Raw genomic sequence first — 22975 nt, 5'->3', positions numbered from 1 at the left:
ATATTTCTTTTTTACTATAAAATAGTAATTAAAAAGATTTTAGAGTATGGGATCACTTTTCAACTTTCAGATGAGAACATAGAAGAAAGGGGGTTGGGTAAGTTTGGGAAGAGCCTTTTGTTAATGATGTCCCAAGTCCTGGTAGTCAAGAGGAGAGTTACAACTTCAACTTATAAAAATAAAAACAGGTGACTAATGGATTTGCTTCAGAATTGAAACCCAAAATTTTTGCTGAATTTTTTTCAATTTCTTTCAAGAAAAATTATTGATATGTATTTAAATAAAAACAATTAAGAAAAGTTTAAAAATGCAGATGTAGTATTGAATTGAAATTGAATTAGTTTCCAAATAAAATTATCTGAAAGAAAAAAAAATGAAATTGTTAGTTTCAGATAAATAGCAGATTTGAAAAATCCGATTTATCAAACTTACACATGTTGAGAAGGAGAGTTTATAAGAAGACCCCCCCCCCTCTTTATATTTTTTGTCCATCCAAATTAGCAAAGCTTACTGTTCAACAGGACATGGAGGTTGGTGATTTGTGACCCACAAATGAACAAAATACCTTTCACAGATAAACAAATATTTGCCAGAACAGTTCCAACCAGCTTTGCACAAAAACATCTGTTCAAAAAATTGTCTTCATTTACACAATCCATAATCAGTGTATTGACCAAAATTAAACTTGCACACAAAAAAATGACATGAAATTACGACTGGAAAATGTGCTGTTATACAAACACCATTTAAACATCAAGCTTAAGCCAACCATCTTTAAGGATTCTCATCATCAGTGATGATGAGACTGCAATGATTCCAATTTACAAAAGAATAATTTGTTTAAAAAAAAATTAAAATAACAAAAAAATGGAGTTTTCTCTAAATAAAATTTTTTTATGTAGGGAGGTGTAATGGTCCTGGTAATCCAAAATCCTTGTCTGTTACAGACAAGTCTTATGTTATTAAAAAATAGTTTTAAAGTGTATTAGAAGTTGCACAGTATAATCACTTGGAGATCAACCTTTTTTCTCATTTAGTCTTTTAATCCCTTTCTTTTATAAATATACATTCTTGGATCTCTGCTGAAAGAGGGATAGAGTAATTTTAAGTTAGTTTGGACATGATTTTTGAACAATGAAGATGAAAATATATTAGCTTTCTCTTTTGCCTGATGCATAATGGTTGAATACAAACAGGTAATCATGCAGAAAGTGTGTAATGTCAAAAAATCCAAAACATGCAAGGAAACCCATATAAAATTATTGAGGATAGTAAGAAAATGATATGGAAGGCTGCAGAGAAATAAAAAAAAAAAAAATCTTCCCATACCGGAAATCCTAGTGACTCCATTAGAGGATGTGATGGTGGGATTATCTCCACTTCCATCAAACAGGTTTTCCAAGCGAGCAAAGTTATCTTGTCCCTGGATGGAAAGATTTGCAAGTCCAGTGGCACTTGTATAATATTCGGGATCTCCATCTGGAAAAATACAATTTTTTTTTTTTTTTAGTTAATGATGAATAGTTTTATTTCAAAGATTTTCAACTCCAACTAAAAAGAAAAAAAAAGTTTATATTTCAGAAAGTATTACATACTAAACCCATTCTTTTGAGTGGCCAACCAAAGTGTCAAAAATTTGTAACCAATTAAACAAACTGATTTTCTATGCTTAAAGCAGACACTAAGCTCTCTTTATTACACGTTTGATAAAACGGCTGGTGTTAAGCATAACTCACCAAGAATATCGACATGATTTTAGATGATACTGTAATGTGTCAGCAACATTGCTTTTATAAACATATTAAACCGTAACTGGTCATCCCTGAATTATATCACAAGAAAGCAGTCATTTGAATAATATTTTATAATTATACATTATGCTTTCAGTATGCGAAAATGAGGCTAAAACAAAGGGAGGTCATTCTCATATTCTTGTCTAGGGTTGCAAAATTGTCCTTTTTAAAGTCAAATTTCACAAATTTGGCCTTTTTTTAAAGTTTTGTCACCAAAAATAGTATTGTTTTTTTTTTTTTGTGCTATCTAGAAAATATTAGCTTTATGAAAACATTTGTTGATTAAGTATGTTTTTCATTCTTTGGAATTTCCATGGCTCCTACTAGTTCTGAAATAATTTCTTAGATTTGGTTTACTGCCTCCCCATTTGAATTAAAAAGATTTTTAAAAAGCAGATGCAATGCAATGTGAAATTGAATAAAAAAATGTTTAATTTATAAAACTAGCATAGTTGATAGTTTTGTCAAAAAAAAAAAAAAAAAAAAAAAAAAAAAAAAATGCACAACACCGGTTTATCTACTCCAAATCAAGTGAATCCAATTCAGCTTATTCATTAAATACCAAAACACTAATATCAACCAATACCACAAGGCTTAATGAAGCTACAAATAGTATTAACCCATAAAGTCCTATAAATCAAGACCCCAAATAATTTATTAAAATACATAAGATAATATTACTGCGAAAGAAAGGATAAAATTCATCAAGTTCTTTCAGAAAGTTGTTGAAACCCTCTTAGAAATTCCTGTGAAATTTGTTAAAATTCTATTTGTTCAATAATAAATGAGTCTTGCAATATTAAGCAACTAACTTATTGCCAAAAGTATAAATGTAACTGTGTGAACAGTTTTGCTCCTTACCATAATGAGTAAATTTTATCATGAATGTATATCCTCTTGATTTCTAAAAGATATCACATGTACCCAGTATTCTATCTATAGGACTATCAATATTTCAATTTCTTAATAAAATTAATAACATTTCCCTTTCAATTTGTGTATTTTTAGTCAGACAGTTTTAACTATCATAAAAAGTTTTAATTCCTTTGCATTTAATGGGGAGGGAGTACAAAAATGCATTAAAAAGTAAAGATTTTCACGATTGCCTAACTCTAATAAATAAAAATACACATTCTATCAAGAATGATATTTTCAAACATTGTTTTTGAATTTAAAAAACTGAAAATCTTTTTGTAGCCATTATAAAAAATATTTATTTACTTACTATTATTTAAAAGTATTTAGTTTTTATCAATAATTAGGTATAGCAGATTCCAGTCTACAACAGGTATTCATTACATCATGCACAAATTGGTTACAGATAAAAATAGAAAGACAAATTCAACCAAGAATTGAACCCGGACCTCCCGACCCATTAGCGAACACTTACCACTATGCCAAATGGGCCGATTAGTATAGCTAACAGTTAAAAAATATATCTTAAATAACAGAGTTATTTCTAAAACCCGTTCAACAAAAGTCAGCATGTAAAACAGACATTGAGCTGAATGATGATTTTCTTTGTATCAGAAATGCCATGTGGAAAACAGTTTTAGATCTGAAGAACTTTTTAAAAATTGGAATCACTTTCTAATCAAAAAAAGATGTAAACTTATGGAAGATCTGATGTGAAGTTGCTAACAGAGAAATGAATAAAAGCTAACCATCGTCTCCTTCCTCCTCATCATCCTCTTCAACATCTTCAAATTCAGAATCTGTTGCTTGGCTTTCATCTGGATGAAGAGCAGAACATGTTGACATTGCCTGGAATATTGGATTCACTATAAAAGAGAAAGAAATTCCAAATTAAATAGTCACTCTACATAGCTCCATTATTAACAGAAAGTTTGGTTTTAAATTTATAACTTGGTAATATTTAAATAAATTTGTAAAGTTAATAATTTAACAGATTCAAACAATTTAGAAATGTTTAATAACAGTTTGACTTAGAAACTGTTTTGTTTATTCAAAATTAGTCTTTTTTATTATATTTTGTAACCATAAACGTAATGCTCCAATCTAAATTCAAACAAATGTTTGCTTATGATATTGACTAATCTATTTACTATTATATAAAAGGAACTTTGTGTGCGAGTTTGTTTCCAATGGACTGAAGAAATGGCTGGGCTTATATTTATGAAATTTCACACAAATATACTTTATGTATCTGACAGTATTCTTACATTGGAATGTCTTCGATAAGTAAATAGAATTGAAAAAATCTGATAATATTTACACAAACTTAGTCTAACATCACAAGTGCATTTAAGACGTTTTATTACCACACAAGCCGAAAGGCCTGATATATAAAATCAACAGTAGGTTCTTTGATATGTGTTCGAAATGATTGGTTGGTTGGTTTCTTTATTTAACCAGCATATTAACCTTTGTTGGGTTATTTAATGCTAAAGATCATTTTGATTTGTTTTATTTATTTGTTTCAGTATGTTTGTTTAGTTTTTTTTTTTTTTTTTTTTATTGGATGGGGACAAGGTTATCTGTTTTAATTAAAAGTTTTTTTTGGAAGGGCTTGATGCTATATTTTTAAGTATGGTTTGATCTCTCTCAGAAATGAGAATGTTGTCCGTGCAGGTGTTTTTAAAAATGTCTTTCATATTGTTGAATTTTAGGTAGTGTTTTCTCGCGGTATCATAGGCTCCACATTCCACAAAGATATGTTTTATTGTGCAGGTCTTCTGACATGTTAGGCATTGTGGTAGTTACTCTTGCCTGAGCATGTAGGAGTGAGTAAGGTTTGTTTAGCCAATGTGTGTTCTGGCTATAACAACTTGTTCTTGATTTCTGTGGGGATGGTCTATATTCTCCCAAGGTGAGTTTAATCTGGAAGAGCTTGCTATTTGTGTTATTATTCCAGCGCTGTTGCCATTTTGCATAAAACAGTTTATTGGTTTTGTATTTTAAGTCTGTGTAAGGAATATTGATGGGTTCAGAGTTTAGGTTTAAAGCTGATTTGGCTGCCAAGTCTGCTCTTTCATTTCCTTTCACTCTGATGTGGCTTGGAATCCAGCACATGATCACCTCTTTGTGAGTAATCATCAAGTTTAATCTGTTCAAAAGTTTGGTGATTAGTCATTCTCGAACTTTATATTCTTCAATGATGATAGAACAGAGAATGAATCTGAAAAAATTATAAATTTCTTGTGCTTGTTTTTTGTTAGGATGTTGAGAGCAAGGTCGATAGCACGGACTTCTGCAGTGAAAATGGAGCTTTCAGTTGGTAGTGCCTTCTAGTGGGTTGTTCCATTTAGAACAGCTGTGCATACTGTCCTGTTGTGATTCTTATAAAATTCATAGGCTGAAGGGTGTTATAGCTTTTTCTTTTGCTTCGAATGGTTCACTGTATCTTGGATAGAACGTGACATTGTATGCAGGATTGTTTTGACGTGATTTTAGTTTAGTGTAGTATTAGGTAGCTAATTTGTAGCTCCTTATATCTGCTGGTATCTCATTGGTCTCTACGAGAAGACTTTCCATTGGGGACATCCTGAAGGCTCCGAGTACGAGTCTCGGCCCTCCATGGCAGATCGTAAGTAAGTTCTTCTAGCCGACCAATAAATAAAACATGCATAGTCAAGTTTTGATCTGTATAGTTTCAGAAGGGTGTTTTAGTCTGCACCCCATTCTGTGTGAGCTATAACGTGCAGCAGCTGCAGTCTTTTATTGCGGTTTGTTTTCAGGTTCTTCAGGTGGGGGATGAATGTCAGTTTTTTTTTATCAAATATCAAACCTAGGAATTTATATTCGTCTACAATGGGAATTTCTGTATTTTCAAGTTTCAAACAAGGGTCGTTTTCGATTTTGATGTTGGAAGAATTTGTTTTTGTTGTATTATTTCGTTCATCGGTAGACTGTATATTTTTGTTATATCAGCGTGTTTTCTACAAGACTTCTTGAAAAGTTATGTTTTTTGTGTTTTATTTTTAGAATTTCTTTTTCTTTTTTCCATTTTTGGTATCCCATGGAACTTGCGTTATGGTCTTGATGGCAGTTAACGCATTTTGGTTGCTTTTGACAGTCATTGTGTATCGTATTATCTCCACATCTCATGCAGATTGGGGATCATGTACACCAGTCTCTATGGTGTCCGTGTTGTTGACAATTATGACACCTGAGTGGATTTGGGATGTAAATTTCAGGGGGGGGGGCATTCATACCAACAACAACAGGGATACAGGAGGGGTATACTTTTCTCGATGGTGGATCCAAGCACCTGTATTTCGTCCATTTTCGCTAAGTCTATTTAGAGCCTCTTTTTAGTAAGAATATCAGTTTTCCAGTTGTGTTAAATCCATGTATCTAGCAAGTTGATTGACCCATGAGTCACCGCTTACTAAATCCGTTTAGTGTATAATGTAGCATTACAAGCATATGCTTTATTTTCGTGGACATCGGCAATATTACATACCTAATGTGCTTCAACAAGTCATATCTTTTTTATTTGTTGGTCAATTTTTAAAAGAATTACATTGATGAAAAGAGAATAGAATAAGCATTGCAATGATGTTAATTTATTTTTCTTTTATGCGTTCAATATTTTTATGCTCCAAGGTTAAAATGAAAAAAAAAAAAAAAAAAAAAAAAAAACACGTAAGAAATGATGACAACTAAAAGGAAAACAGTTTTTTCAATGTTTACATTTCATATGTTATGTTTGGAGACATATGCACAGGGTTAAATTTGATTGGATATGGCTGAAATTTTACAGGTTATATAAACAAAGAAGTCCATCTCTACTGGTGCTTGATTTTGATTTTTACAACCACAGGAAGCAAAATTACGACCAAGCAAAGTTGATGAAGAATATTTCAAAATTGATAAGAAATCAGTATATATCATCCATTTTCATATAGATAATAGTTTCAGAATTATTTTCATGTATAATATGCAAATATTTGATTAATATTAATTGTGTGGAATTTTCTTTAAAATGTTATCATTTATAGAAATCAAATCTGCTTACAGAAAAACGGTCGCTAAGCACGTCATGTGCTGATCTGACTAACGTATTGTCTTAAAAATAGAAAACTGTATTACTAGACTAGTCATTTTTATTGAGTTCGTCAATTTAAAAAAATTATTTTCAAGTTTTTCAAATTTGATTTCCAAACAATACTATTTTGTTGTTTTTAACGCTTTTAGTACACATGTACTAAAAGCGTTAAAAAACAAAATGTACTAAGTACATGCGTTAAACTTATTTGTACTTAATGTAAAATTGTGTTTTTTAATGGTCAAAAAAAATAAAAAGATACTTGTGCACTTATGCTACCATGCTGAAATAATATTATTTAGAAACCCGTTCTTAATATGGGGAAGGAAAGGTGTTTTTTTGTTAACTATTCTGTACTTTCACCTAACAATTAAATAAAAAAGAGATTGGGAAACTTTAATTTATTTTTAACTCTTTCTCAAGACCATTTTTTCAAATCTGTAAAACAAACCTGTTTTTTTTTTTTAACATTTAAAATGACTACCTTTAAAGGTTTTTGAGTATGCTGAAAACGAATATCGCATTTAAATTTTCCGCAAATAAGTAGCTTTTTGAATATTAAGCAATGTAATTTCTTACATTATTGCTGGTGCCATCTTGGTATGCGCGTTTGTGCATAGTTTCTCGGGGTTGCGCTTGCACGTACGAAGATGGTCACCAGCGATAACATAAGAAATGACATTGCTTAATATACGGAAAACTACTTATTTGCAGAAAATTTAAATGCGATATTCGTTTTCAGCATACCCTAAAACCTATAGAAGTAATCATTTTAAATGTTAAGGTGAAAAATTACCATATTTCTTTGTTTACATAAATGAATTTTCAGTAAAACAACAGAATAGAAATGACAAAAATTACCATCAACTGGTGAATATATAGTTGTTGCTTGTCAGGATTACTGGTATCCTGGCACTGTGAAATTTACATCGAGGATTAATGTAGAGTACGATTTATGGTTGCATCTCAGAAAATTAGGGGTATATTTTACCCCAGATAGAGAGGATTTACAAAACTGAAAATTGGACTGGTCCCAAAATGCATAAGTTCTGGTCGACTATGGGAATTTCCATCTTTTACAGAAATCCAAAATCTATATGAAAAATTTTATTTGATTTATTCCCGAGATTAATTCATATCTACTCAATGTTTTTTCTTTGAGGGGTGTAGTAAATAATAATATATAAGTAAATACCGGCCATGAATGCTCTTTAGGCTAAACAAAAGATTAAGCTTTCTTTTTGTGGGAAGCAGGAAAATGACTATTCTCAATAAAGCTATATTTAAATACCACTATAATACTTACTTTTGTTCATAAATTGACACTCACTGTATGATATTATGCACCAATTAAAAAAAATTGAAATTTGTACATCTGAATTTATAATTCATGGCTTATGGTAAAGCCGATTTAGATTTGACTTGCATAATCAGAAAGAACAATTTTACATACGAGTTCCAAGTTTCATGAGAATAACTTGAAAAATAAATAAATGGTGGAGAAATTACCAAATTTTTTGAAATGTTGAGGTCCGTAATTTAGCCGACTTTTTCTAAAGAAAAATATCCACTGAAAAGCATAAATTTTGGCATTTAAAATTCTCGTAACTTTTGACCTACTGATGGTATTTGCATAATTCAAACGGTTTTAAGCATTTTTTTTTTTTACATAGCTCTTTTCATGCAAGTAGATAAAATAACAGCTATCTAAAAATAAAAAATCAACTTGTAATGCTATATAATGTAGGGAGCATGAGTGTATTTTCTTGTTATGTTTGTCAGATTTAGAGCTGGAAGTGACCAGCTGATTGATTGGAACGGGCCTCTCTGACCGCCTGTCTAGCCAAGGTAAGGACCAAAGTGGTGTTTCTATCCTCTACAACCCTCAAACACCAGGATTCCGTTCCAAAGTGTCATGGGTCGCCAGCGACAGCAAAAACGTGGACCCATTGAGGGACTTTTACCCTCTGCTAGGAGCTAATCAGTGTATTCTAATGCCCCATGAACGGGGTTGGGAAGTAGGGGAGGGGAGAGATGGGGAAGGGGGCTGTTTCTGTTTTTGGTTTTGCATAACATAAGTTTTACAAAAGAGAAGAAAAAAACAAAATGGAACATTAATGTAGGTGCATTTTGTCTGAGGAAGCCATCTATAAAAGCGAAAATGTTTGTGTGTGTGTGTGCGTGCGCGTTCTCGTGTATGTCCAAGAAATATGTACGAGTTACAAACTAGCGTCACATGTGTATTTATTTTGCCCGACTTACAAAACTTAAATATTCAAGTTTTCAATTGCCGCACGTCGATTCGACTTTTTCGTATAAAGAAAGAAGCGAACAGTTGACGTCATTAAGTTGTGAAAAACGCGCACCTGCCGTTAAATGTCGTTTTTGTTCACACTTTATTTTCCAACTGCGCGTCAAGGCTTCGTTTTTTTTTTTTTAAAGCAAACACCCTGCCAACGATTTTTGTTTTCATTTACCCAAAAACACACACCCCTCCAAACAGCCGGGCAATGCCGGGTACCCCTCGCTAGTATCTATCTATAAATATAAAAGCAAAAATGTATGTATGTATGTGTGTTCGCTTTTTCTGTGTGTCTACAAAAGGCTTCTTTCAGAGAAGCGGTCGGTCAGTTCACAACTTTTTAAAACTTTTTATATCACATACAAATCACAATATCTCACACTTAACAACGAAGTTCGCCTGTCTATTTAATTTGGTCGATTTCGGGAAGATAAATATTCAATATTTGTTGCTCGCCGCATGTGGGTTAGTCCTTTTCCTATAACATCTTCAGGGGGAAAAAAAAAAGCGTTCAGCAGTAAATGAATACTATCTCGCAGTCAAAACTTGACCTCATTTAAAACGGGCACCTGCTAAATCCAACTAATTAAATAAATTCAAACGTGTTTCCGTTAGCATCTCGCGGTGGGACAATGGTTAACATCGCACGTTTTTTTTTTTTCCCATCACACTTTAATTTACAACTTTGCCTCAACGGTTCGTGTTCGATCCTCATACTTACTTTTTTTTTTTTAACCCCCCCCCCAAACACCCGGGCATTGCCGGGTACCCCTCGCTAGTCTATATATATAAAAGCGAAAATGTATGTATATATGCTTTTCCTCGATGTCCACAAAAGGCTTCTTTCAGAAAAGCGCTCGCTCGGTTCACAACTTCTTAAAACTTTTTATATCATCTATAAATTGTAATATCTTACAGTTAACCACGGAGCTCGCCTGTCTATTTAATTTTATTGACTTTCAAACGTTAATTATTCGACATTTCCCGCATCGGCACGCATTACATTCGGTTTTCGGTATAAAAAAAAGCGAAACTTGACCAATCACTGGCCGAAAGCCAGTGATCTCTAGAGAGCAAAGTAACGTTTGGTCAATGTCGACTTCGTCATATCAGACGGTAGGTTTCATTTTGAGACAAGACGCTCCCCTTAATAAACAGGGAGCGAGTTTTTAAAAAAATAACAAACCTATTTATTGACCTCATTAAACACTGTCCCGCACAAAATGCTAACTGCTGAATAGCTATCGCCGTCACGTCAATCAAAAACGCGCACCTGTTTTTTTTTCACACTTTACTATTTTCCAACTGCACGTCGTCAAGGCTTCGTTTTTTTTTTAATGGACACCTGTTTTTTTTTCACACACACCTACAAACACCCGGGCAACGCCGGGTACCCCTTGCTAGTCTATATATATAAAAGCGAAAATGTATGTATGTTTGTTTGTGTGTATGTATGCATGTATGTTTGTGTGTCTGCTAAAACCTTTTTTTTTATGTTTTGATTACCCCCCCCCCCCCGCTTAATTAAAACGTTCTTTTCTTTTCTTACTTCGCTTATAACAATGCTTACATCGTCGTCGTAATGCTCGACGACTTTCAAACATCTTTCACTAACTCATTCTGGCTGGCCAATTTTATTTTCAAACTTCACCTCAGGGCTTCAGGTTCGATCCTACCCTCCTCCCCCGGGTTCTTTTTTATTTAACACCTACAAACACCCGAGCAACGCCGGGTACCCCTGCTAGTCTATATATATAAAAGGCAAAATGTGTGTGACCATTTCGTGTATGTCTTCAAAAGGCTTTTCTCACACACGCTCCCGGGTTCGTTACTATTGCTTACAACTGTTTATATGGGTCCTATATCATAATATGTAGGATTTGGGAACGCGGGTCATCTCTAGATTTATTTACGTCGACTTTTATGAGATTCGCGCTATTTCGCTTTGTGCCCGGTTTGTCCTGCATTTTAGTATAAATACAGTGAAAAACGTTGGGTTCTCGGCTTTCACTCTGCTTTCCCTCCCTTCCCACCATCATCTGGGGAAAGTGAAAACTAAAAATAATGATCCTGCGATGACCTCATTTAGCGTCGTCCTGTCAATCAAACCTCTTTTAGCTTTATAAGCTTTAACTTAACACGCTAATCAATTACTCTCACTCATGGTCGAGACCGTTAAGTACTTGGCATTGGTTTCCATCTCCACGTCAAAGCTTCCAGGTTCAATCCCTCCTCCCGACACAAACGTTTTTTTTTTATTACTTCGCTTATTCTTTAGCTTACCCCCCCCCCTACACAGGTTTATTTATGCCATTTTTTTCCGTTTTGGTTTTGGATTTTTTTTTTTACATCGTCTTTTTTATAATATTTAAGCAGTATTATTAATTACCCCCACCCTCATACACACACCTACAAATACCCGGGCAACGACGGGTACTCCCCGCTAGTCTATATATATATAAAAGGCAAAATGTGTGTGATCATTTCGTGTATGTCTTCAAAAGGCTTCTTTCGCACGCGCTCCCGGGGTTGTTACTATCGCTTAAAACTGTGTATATGGGTCCTATATAATAATATCTAGGAATTAGAAAAGCACGTAGCGTATAGATTTATTTACGTCGATTTTTACAAAATTATTGCTATTTTGGCTTCTCGCGTGTTGATTGGGCTTTTTAGTATAAATATGTGAAACTAAACTCAAACGACGTCTTCTTGGCATTGCGCCGGGAAAAACGTCCAGAAGCAATCAGCTTTGATCAGACACCCCTCCCAATATCTGTTGGGGGAAGAAACAGTTAAATTTGGGTAAACAAACCCAAACACTCTGTGACTTCTATTTGACCTTCTTAATTAGGTCAAAGTTAACTTTTATTGCGCACGCCTCTTTTTATAGTTAAATAACCTGCTTAACATTGTCTGTCGCCGTAGCTAAATGGTTAACGTAGCACGGTTTTTTTTTTCACACATTGATTTCCAACTCAAGGGTACGGGTTCGATTCTCATACTCACCTGTCAAAACATTTTTTTTTATTATTTAACCCCCCCCCCCGGAGTTTTGATTTACCTCAAGACACCCGGGCATCACCGGGTACCCCCCACAGTGAAAAACGTTGGCTTCTCGGCTTTTGCTCTGCTTTCCCCCCTTCCCACTATCATCTGGGGTGAAGTGAAAACTAAAAATAACGATCGTGTGATGACCTCATTTAGCGTCGTCCTGTCAATCAAACCTCTTTTAGCTTTAACTTAACACGCTAATCAACTACTCTCACTCGTGGTCGAGACCGTTAAGTACTTGGCATTGGTTTCCACCTCTGCCTCAAAGCTTCCGAGTTCAATCCCTCCTCCCGATCAAACGTTTTTTTCTATTACTTCGCTTATTCTTTAGTTTACCCCTCCCCCATACACAGGTTTATTTATGCCATTTTTTTCCCCGTTTTGGTTTTGGGTTTTTTTTTTACATCGTCTTTTTTTATAATATTTAAGCAGGGTTATTAATAACCCCCCCCATACACACACCTACAAACACCCGGGCAATGCCGGGTACCCCCCGCTAGTCTAATATATAAAAGGGAAAATGTGTGTGTGTGTTTGTATGTCTGCTAAAAACTTTTGACAGACAAATGCTACCTTTTTTTCTCGTCCATAAATGTTTATCTATCGAGTTGATCTTAAATATTGTATAATCAATCCATTATATTATCATTTTCAGTCCCCCACCCCTAATTTCTGGCTTCCATCTTATCTCGCAATTACTTATAACGTCACCAACTAACTTCGGAAGACCCCCCCCCATCTGCTTTTCTTTTATATCGTAAGTTTCTTAAAACGTAACTAGTTAAAGTTCAGAATAAAATCACGCTTTTCTTTTAATGGTTAATTTAAAAAAAAAAATCTTCTGAACGCTATTAAAAGTTAAATTCTTCACTAGTTTGCAGTTTGGAGACGGAAGTGTTTTTGAGATAAGTGATTTCTATACTAATTCGCACTTTTTATTTTTAGATTCAAATATTAATAACTACATTTTATTTCAGTATTTAATTTATGTATTTGTGTTGTATTAAATGCTAGCTTTTTTTCTCGTCCATAAATGTTTATTTATCTACCGAGTTGATTGCAAAAATAGATTACCTAATTGTACTCATTTTTAGTTCGTGAGAGGGGAATCTAAAGGAAAAAGCTGTTTTCTAGGTTGGCAGTATTTTGCGCGAACAGTTGGCAGAGTTGGTGGAAATTTTCTGTTTCTATGTCTATCCTTGTAGCCATGTCACTAGTAAGGGTGCTGGAGGTAAACGTTTTGTCTGGGCTGACGTTATCCGCCTGATAGTCAGGGACCCGAACCTTGGATTAACCACTAAGGAGGCTGTCCTATCAGCAGGTGCAAAGTATTGGGCTGCTGTATTGCCATTTGGTGAATGGAATCTGGACCATGCAGTAGCTTCTGGTGGGGCCTCTCGATGCCATACTAGTGGGTAATTGTTACGGCTTCACCTTATCATTAGCTACAAAAAAAAAAAAAAAAAAAAAAAATTCTTCGTTTCTTTTTCTCTCTTAGTTTCCCCTCTCTGTCCTGCTCTAAGTAAATCTGACGACCTAGTTCACAAATTCCAAAATTTCATCATGACAAGTTTCAAGAAAAAATACACGATTAAACCCGGTTCTCCAACTTCCAACGTAGACCCCTACTACCATGTCTCCTTCTCCAACATCAAGGGTCTTCGTTCTAACCTTCCAGAGGTTTAAATCCAATTACAGGAGACTAAACCAGACCTTTTATTTTTAAGTGAAACTGGCATTGGACAGGCTATTTCCCTAGAAGAGTTTGCAATTACAGGATACTCTAACTTCTAAATCTGACCCCCAAGATCGCCATGGGCATGGAATATGTGCCTATATTAAAGATAGCTTTCCATGTGGGAGAAACATCTCCAGGGAAGATCCTAACTTACCCTATGTGTGCTTCCGGGTTGCTTTAGCTCACACTACTGCATTTATATTTACTCTCTATCACAACAGCGGAGTTACTATCTTTCAAAGCATATCTGAGAAAATTGACCAAGTCCTATCTGCTTATCCTTCAGCTAACATTCACGTATGTGGAGACTTCAATGTTCACAACGTCGAATGGTTGACCCACTCAAACAAGACCGATGATGAGAGGAGGTTCTGTCATGATTTAGCCATTGCCTATGACCTCACTCAGATTGTTCAGGAACCCACCCGTGTGCCCGACAATGACGGCCAGTATGCGAGCCTACTAGACCTTTTTCTCACAACTTGCCCTGAACTATGTTCAGTTTCTGTTCTGTCTCCTCTTGGATCTTCCGACCACTCTGTTGTATCAATTAAGATAAAAATGAAATGTAATAAGTCCCCAGACGTACCTCTCCATCGTACAGTATATCGATACACTAAGGCTGACTGGGATAGCTTCCGTACATTTATATCTGATCTACCTCTGCATTCCATGTTTAAAAAGGATGTGTCCTCTATAGTATTAGACCTGACTGAATGGTTAATTGTAGGTATTGACCATTTCATACCCTCTAAAAAGTTTCAGCAAAAACCTAACAGCCAGCCATGGTTCTCTCCAGAATGTGCTGCTGCCATTGCGCACAGAAATCACTTTTTCCACTGCTTCAAACGTAATAGACGTATGGAAACTAAAGCCGTTTTCAGGACTGCCAGCAACCATTGTAAGAAAGTAATAAGGAACGCAAGACAGTTGTATGCTCAATCTGTTAAGTCCAAAGTAGCTGAGCAGCGGCTTGGTTCCCACCAGTTTTGGCAAATAGCAAACAGAATCCTGAACAGAAGCGTGTGCTCCATCCCAACTATTATCAATGGACCTGAGGTAATCTCGTCAGCATCATACAAAGCCAAACTCTTTGTCAAGAACTTTGCAGCTAATTCTACCCTTTGCGACCAAGGCCGCCAACCCCCAATATTTCCTCCTGTATCAGAAAACACGCTATGTGATATACGTATATCTGTACTTGATGTTGCCAAGCTAATCAAAAACCTTGATTCCAGTAAAGCAACTGGCCCTGACGATATTCCAATTATAGTACTCAAAAAACTTCAACCAGAACTAGCATCCATACTTACAAAACTGTTTAAACGTTGTCTTAAGGAGAATAGTTTCCCATCTCCCTGGAAAATTTCATCAGTATGCCCTGTATTTAAGAATTCAGGTGATCGCTCATCCCCCTCTCAGTACAGGTCAATAAGTCTCCTGTGCGTCATGAGTAAGTTGCTAGAATCTGTGTTAAATACAGAAGTAATCAACCATCTCAACAAAAATAACCTTCTTAGTGCCACTCATTATGGTTTCCGTTCTGCTAGATCTACAGCAGATGTGCTTACAGCTATATCGCATAGGATTAGCAAATCTCTCGACGGTGGCAATCTTTCTAGGGCAATTGCTCTTGACATATCTAAAGCCTTTGATAGGGTATGGCATAAAGGTTTACTTCATAAGATCGCTAGCTATGGTATAGCTGGAAAAGTCTTCTCAATTATTAAATCATTTCTTTCTGATAGGTTCATAAGAGTAGTAGTTGAGGGGCAAAAATCAGAAGCTCACAGTATTAATGCCGGTGTCCCTCAGGGGTCCATCCTGGGCCCAACTCTTTTCCTGATCTTCCAAATCACATCCTTACATCATTTGTAGACATTTATGCTGACGACACTACCATTTATGGTAGCACATCTAAGACAGTAAACGACCAAGTTCTCTCCAATTCTCTCTCCTCTGATCTTGAGCACGTAGTACAATGGGGAAAGGAGTGGCTGGTTACTTTTAATGCATCTAAAATCAAGCTTCTCTCTTTACATCATCAACATTCTAATCCACATTTGGCATCAATTGAAATGAATGGCTCTCGTCTTCAGGAGGCCTCAAGTTTTGACAAGCTTCTGGGCTTGACCATTACTCCTGATCTTAAATGGAACACGTACATCAAATCTGTTGCCAAGGCCGCTGGAAAAATGGTGGGATCTTTCTATCGATCCGGTAAATATCTCACTACTGATGCTATTCTCTATCTAAGAGCCAGGTACGTCCAAGGATGGAATACTGTTGCCACATATGGGCAGGAGCTGCTAGAAAGGACTTGTCTTGCCTTGATAGAGTTCAAAATAGACTTCGTAGCCTCGTAGGAGATGTCCTTTTCTCCTCCTTGCAACCTCTATCTCACAGAAGAGATGTTGCGAGTTTGTCTCTGATGTATCGTTATTTTCATGGAAAGTGTTCGACTGAGCTTCAATCTATGGTCCCCCCTCGCCAAACTTTCACAAGAAACACTCGTCTAGCTGTAAACACTATCAATAATTCCCCCCACTCTTTATCTGTGCCTAAACCTAAACGTAGATTCCATGAACAAAGCTTCTTTCTTAGAACTGCACGCCTGTGGAATTGTCTTCCGTTTTCCTGCTTTCCGGCTGACTACAAATATGGTTGTGTTCAAGTCTAAAGTAAATAAGTTCTTGATGAGCCGTTCCATATAAGTTGAAAAATTTACCAAATTTTCATTACTAATGATTACTATATTGTCCAATTTCTACTGTACACTCTTTAACCCTTATCCTTGAATGGCCTCTGGGCCTTGATAATGTGGTGATGCTTATGTAAAAAAAAAACAAAAAAAAAAAACAACAACAAAAATTAACAAACTTGGTATCATATGAAAGCCCCATCCTTCGGATGACAAATATCGAAAAATTAGCTCAAAAGGACCATCAGAAGTGGGTCAGCTGATCGATTTTCTGCAGGGCCCCCCCCCAAAAGTGACATTTTAATGATATTTATATGTAATTTATTAAACGCTGGGTCATGTCACGTGACCCTGACGTAATGCAAGCTGTAATGGCGATAGGTTTATGAAAACATTGAATAGAGACTTTCGTTATCGGTAAAAAAGACACATCATACACATCAAAATACAAAAATTTCATGTTAGGAGAACGTTACCAAAGTTTTAGTACGTTAAAAATAATTAGATATGATGGTTAAAAGAAAAATAGCAAGCAAAAAATGTGAAGTAAAAAAAAAAAAAAATACACCTACAAAACATTAACCATCGATGTTTTTACTAAAAAAAAAAAAAACCAAAGGGAGACGCCATTTTCCTTTTTAGTAACACTTTAGGATAAGGAAGACGAAGTGAGAGAGAGAGAGAGAGAGAGAGAGAGAGACACGCAAACAGCGTGAGAGAGAGAGAGGGAGAGAGAGAGAGGGAGAGAGAGATGTCTAGACAGGAAACGAGATTCGTTTTACTGCGTTTTAAAATGTAAATAAACAAACATATGAGTGATTGTATTTGATCACATCCCAGGCCTAGGAACAGATACTACACTTTGATCTTAATCAAAAAGACCAAGTAAAAAAACATGCGTATTATATATTTTTCGTATATTAGTTTGAATTCTAAGAACAGAACCGTCTTATACAGCTTAATTTTCTCCCGAGCATTATCTCCTATTAAAAAAAGATGCATAATTTATATTTACTTAGTGGGGGGGGGGGGATGAAATCGCTTTAATTCTAAGAACAGATACTACACTTTGATCTTAGCCAAAATTATATATTTTTGAGGAAGGTGAGAGGCATATTATGAGTTAGTGGAAGGAGGGGGCGAAAGATTAAACCGCTTTATTTCTAAGAACAGATACTACACTTTGATCTCAGCCAAAAAACCAAGTAACCGTCTTATACAGCTTAATTTTTTGCCGAGCATTATCTCCTATCAAAAAAAGATGCATAATCTATATTTAGATGTCATATTCCAAAAATCACAGAAGGGCATCCTTATTTTCGATTGACGTTTGTTTCTCTCCTTATTTTCTTAGTGGGGGGGGGGGAGAAGGATGAAACCGTTTTAATTCTAAGAACAGATACTACACTTTGATCTTAGCCAAAAGACCAACTAAAAAAAAAAATGCGTATTATATATTTTTGAGGAAGGTGAGAGGCATATTATGAGTTAGTGGGAGGAGGGGGCGAAAGATGAAACCGCTTTATTTCTAAGAACAGATACTACACTTTGAGGTATTTATTTGCTCCCCCACTGGGCAAATTAGGCACAAGGCCGATTTTTAATGCGGGGAGTGAAGGGGAAATGGGGACCAACTCCCCGGAGAGTAGGGGAGTTGAATAGTGACAATTGGTATGAAGGGTTGCCCCTACATTGACCAAGGTCTTATATGTGGGGTTTCCCCCACATATGGTCTTTGCTTGCAGTATCTTCCGGAACAGATACTACACTTTGATCTTAGCCAAACGACCAAGTAAAAAAAAAAAAAATGCGTATTGGAGAGAGGGTGGAAGGGACAGGGAATGAGTTGGTGCATATGTAGGAGCAAAATACCCAGCGTCGCCTGTAATAGCATGACATATATACTAGCTGATTACCCGGCATGGCCTGGGATTGGAAGAACACTCGGCAACGCCTGGATTGAAAAATAATTGGTTGATGTATGTACTAGCAAAATGCCAAGTGTCGCGCGGGATAGATTACATAGGTGAGTATCTGTACTAGCAAAATACCCGGCATAGCCCAGAATTCGATAAAGTAGGTGTATATGCACTAGCAGAACAACCGGCGTCGCCCGGGATTGTATGACATAGGTGGATGTGTACTAGCAGAATACCAAGTGTTGCCTATGATTGTATGATATAGGTGAAGTATAGGTCCGATTCGACAATTTTGAAGGTGCTTGTGCAGTATAGGTCCTATTTGAAAAATTTTGATGGTGCTTGTACATTATAGGTCCGATTTGACAATTTTGAAGGTGCTTGTGGATTATAGGCCAATTTGACAATTTTTAAGGTGCTTGTGCAGTATAGGTCCCATTTGACAATTTTGAAGGTGCTTGTGCACTAGAGGTCCGATTTGAAAAATTTAGATGGTGCTTGTGCACTATAGGTCCGATTTGAAAAATTTAGATGGTGCTTGTGCAGTATAGGTCCAATTTGAAAAAAATTAGAAGGTGCTTGTGCAGTATAGGTCCAATTTGGAAAATTTAGAAGGTGCTTCTGCATTATAGGTCCGATTTGAAAAATTTAGAAGCTGTTTGCGCAGTATACATGTTACAATATGCAAGTGACCTCCCTTGGATGTAGCTTCATTATCAGTTACAATTAGATTAATATACAATCATTGTTATAATATGCAATTTTCCTCCATTGGGTGTAGCTTCATTGTCGAATTACATTATATTAATATACAATAATTGTTATAATATGCAAGTGACCTCCCTTGAGTGTAGCTTATTTGATTGGTGTGTTTATATAATGAAATAAACAACCCAGATATTGTCTGAAAGTTTTTATTTTAGTAAGAGGGGATCGATTATGCGGGTTAAATTTTAAACAATGATTGTCGAAATTAGTAACATATCATAGAATAATGAAAAATGATTAAATGTGAGTTATTTGATTGGTGTGTTCGTAATGAAATAGACAGGCTAGAAGTGTATCAAAGTTTTTATTTTTGTAAGAGGAACGGGATCATATCGGTTAATGAGAGACGATTATTTGGGTTACTTTATTAAAAATAATTCTCGAAATTAGTAACATATCCAAGAATTATGAAAAATGATAAAATGTGAGTAAATTGATAGGTGTGTTTGTAATGAAAAAGAAAACAGCCATACAATGTCTGAAAGTTATTATTTTAGTAATAGGAGGTAGCGATAATGTGGATTAACTCTTGAAAAATTATTGTCGAAATTAGTAACACGTCCAAGAATTATGAAAAATAAAGTTTTAGTTATTTGATTGGTGTGTTTATAATGAAATAAACAGCCCAGTCAATGTAGCAAATTTATGATTTTAATAAGAATTGGGCGATAATATGTGCGCACTCATTAAATTTGATTGTCGAAATTCATAACATATCCAAGAATTATGAAAAAATGATGAAGTGTGAGGTATTTTATTGATGTGTTTGTAATGAAATAAACAGCTGAGAAATGTCTCAAAGGTATTACTTTAGTAAGAGGAGAGGGATTATGTGATTGAACTCAGAAAAAATGACGTTTGAAATTAGCAACATATCCAAAAATTATGAAAAATGATGAAATGTGAGTTATTTGATTGGTATATTCATAATGAAGTAGACATACCAGACAATTTATGAAAGTTATTATTTTGAAAGAGGTGGCGATTATTTGGGTTACTTCATTAAAAATAATCGTCGAAATTAGTAACATATCCAAGAATTATGAAAAATGATATATTGTGAGTTACTTTGTTGGTGGGTTTGTAATGAAATAACCAGCCATACAATGTCTAAAAGTTATTATTTTAGTGATAGAATGAGGCGATAATGTGGATTTACTCATGAAAAATGATAGCAGAAATTAGTAACATACCATAGCCTATGTATCAAAGTTTCTATTTTAGTAAGAGTGGGGGCGATAATGTAAGTTAAATCATATGACATAGTTGTTGAAATTAGTAACATATCAAAAAATTATGAAAAATAATGAAATGTGAGTTATTTGTATGATGTGTTTGTAATGAAAAACCCAGCAAGACAATGTCTTAAAGTTATTATTTTAGACAGGTGAGCGATAATGTGGATTAAATTGTCGAAATGTGTAACAATCCAAGAATTATGGGATTCAACGAGATACGTTAACATATATACTTACAGATTACTAGGAGTCACCCTGGATTCAATGAGATACATGCAAATGTATGCAAGCAGAATACATTGTCAGCTGGGATGTAATGAGATAGATGCAAATATATACTAGCAGAATACTTGGCGTTTCCTTGGATTAAACTAGATTGATTGAAATATATACTAACAGAATACCTTGCATCGCCCAGGATTTCATGAGATTGATTGAGATATATACTAGCAAAACACCCAGCGTTGCCCGGGATTGAATGAATTAGGTGAGAATATATATTAGCAAAATACCTGGCATCGCTTGGGATTTGATGAGATAAATGTGTTGCATATTACCTGTCCTTGCATATACATGCTGTAAATGACCTACCCTAGGTAAGATACAATTATTTCATATGTGTAATACCCGTCTTATGTAGGTAAAATATTCTTTTGCTCGAAATAGCAAATGATACGTAAACATACAAAATTCCCATTTCATAAGAATAATAAATATATTACAAAACCAAATTCAATTTTTTCATTGTGTATACGGTCCCGCGCAACGCCGGGTAGCCCCGCTAGTATATATATATATATATAAAAGCGAAAATGTTTTTGTGTGTGTTTGTATGTCTCGCGAAAACTTTCGACACGGGCCACAGATTTTCGCCAGATAGGTATCATTTTTAAGCTGAAACCTTTGCCCGACAAATATCGAAAAATTGGCCAAAAGCATTAATTTCTTCACCCTAAACTGGGCCCTTTTCTACAAGGAGGGGTGCCAAAAAAATCGTTCCTTCATTTTCTCTGCTCCTGCTACTACGACAATGACGTCATGTTTCATACGTTCACGTTAGTTTCAACCACCTGCAAATGTTTTTAAAGGTTTAATTTTATCCGTTATTAAGTGTATTTCTCTTTGGCGTAGGGTAACGTACTGGACATTTTTTTTCCGACTAAGCCTCGATGCTTCGGATTCGAACCTGTCTTTCTACCTAAACTTTTTTTCCTCTTTTACACCTTTTTTTTTTTTTTTTTTTTTTTAAACGTTTGTTTGCTGTTTTGCTTTGTTTTGGTTTTTCCAATTTTTCTTAACCTCGTGTTTTTTTTATAATATTAAAACAGGGTCACCCTCTCCTACATACACACCCCCAAACATCCGGGCAATGCCGTGTACCCCCGCTAGTCTATATATATAAAAGCAAAAATGTTTGTGTGTGTGTGTGTGTGTGTGCGTGTTTTGTATGTCTCGCAAAAACTTTCGCCACAGGCCACAGATTTTCGCCACATAGGTATCATTTTAAAGCTCGAACCTTCGCTCGACAAATATAAAAAAATTGGCCAAAAATATTAATTCCTTTACCCTAAAATCATCAGTTTTGTACAGGGAGGGGTGCCGAAAAAAATCATTCCTTCATTTTCTCTCATCCTGCTACTACAACAATAACGTCATGTTTGACCTAGAAAATGTTCACGTTAGTTTCAACCACCTGCAAGTGTTTTTAAAGGTTTAATTTTATCCGTTATTAAGTGTATTTCTCTTTGACGTAGGTGTAACGTGTCGGGCATTTTTTTCCCCCCGCCTTAGCCTCGATGCTTCGGATTCGAGCCTGTCTTTCTACCTAAACTTTTTTTCCCTCTTTTACAACTTTTTTTTTTTTTTTTTTACGTTTGTTTGCTGTTTTGCTTTGTTTTGGTTTTTCCAATTTTTTTAACATTGTTTTCTCTTAATAATATTAAAACAGGGTCACCCTCTCCTACATACACACCTCCAACACCCGGGCAACGCCGGGTACCCCCCCCCTAGTCTTCTATATATATATATATATATATATAGAAAGCAAAGATGTGTATATGTATGTATGTTCGCTTTTTGTGTATGTCCGCAAAAGGTTTCTTTCCAAAAAGCGATCGGTCAGCTACTCATTCTGTAAACTTTTTATATCACGTTTAAATAATAAGTTATGAACAGGGGTATTTAATTTGCCTTCGAAAAGCGAATGATCTGGCTTGCAGCGCAAAACTAGATCAGACACCATGCCACTTCCTCGTACCTGTTTATTTCACTTCATAAACATTCACTTAATGCCCTTCTCAGTTCCTTTCCCTCGTGGCCGAGACGGTTAGGTGTCTGGCTTTTTTTCCCTTTCGTTTCCAACTTCGCATCAAGGCTTCGGAGTTCAATTCTACCTTCCTACTAAAACTTTTTTTTTCCTTTTACCCCTCCAAACACCTGGCGATGCTCATT

The 22975-nt window shown here is 35.3% G+C and overlaps 1 protein-coding gene across 3 annotated transcripts in view; it reads right to left on the bottom strand.

Moving 5' to 3' along the window:
* Positions 1-22975, bottom strand: part of LOC145291325 (methylosome subunit pICln-like) — an 82250-nt gene that overhangs the window by 10615 nt on the left and 48660 nt on the right. For all 3 annotated transcript variants that reach the window (XM_080137073.1, XM_080137072.1, XM_080137074.1), the window contains 2 exons: positions 3458-3574; positions 1330-1479 (listed from right to left, as the gene is read on the bottom strand). In XM_080137073.1, coding sequence (XP_079993199.1) covers positions 1330-1479; positions 3458-3574 — 267 coding nt within the window. The remainder of the gene's footprint in view (positions 1-1329; positions 1480-3457; positions 3575-22975) is intronic.

This window comes from Euprymna scolopes, chromosome 12, assembly GCF_053919585.1.
Source record: "Euprymna scolopes isolate OS-2025 chromosome 12, ASM5391958v1, whole genome shotgun sequence".
Taxonomy (NCBI): domain Eukaryota; kingdom Metazoa; phylum Mollusca; class Cephalopoda; order Sepiida; family Sepiolidae; genus Euprymna; species Euprymna scolopes.
Note: the sequence above shows the minus strand (reverse complement) of the source record. Positions and strands in the feature narration are given on the sequence as shown.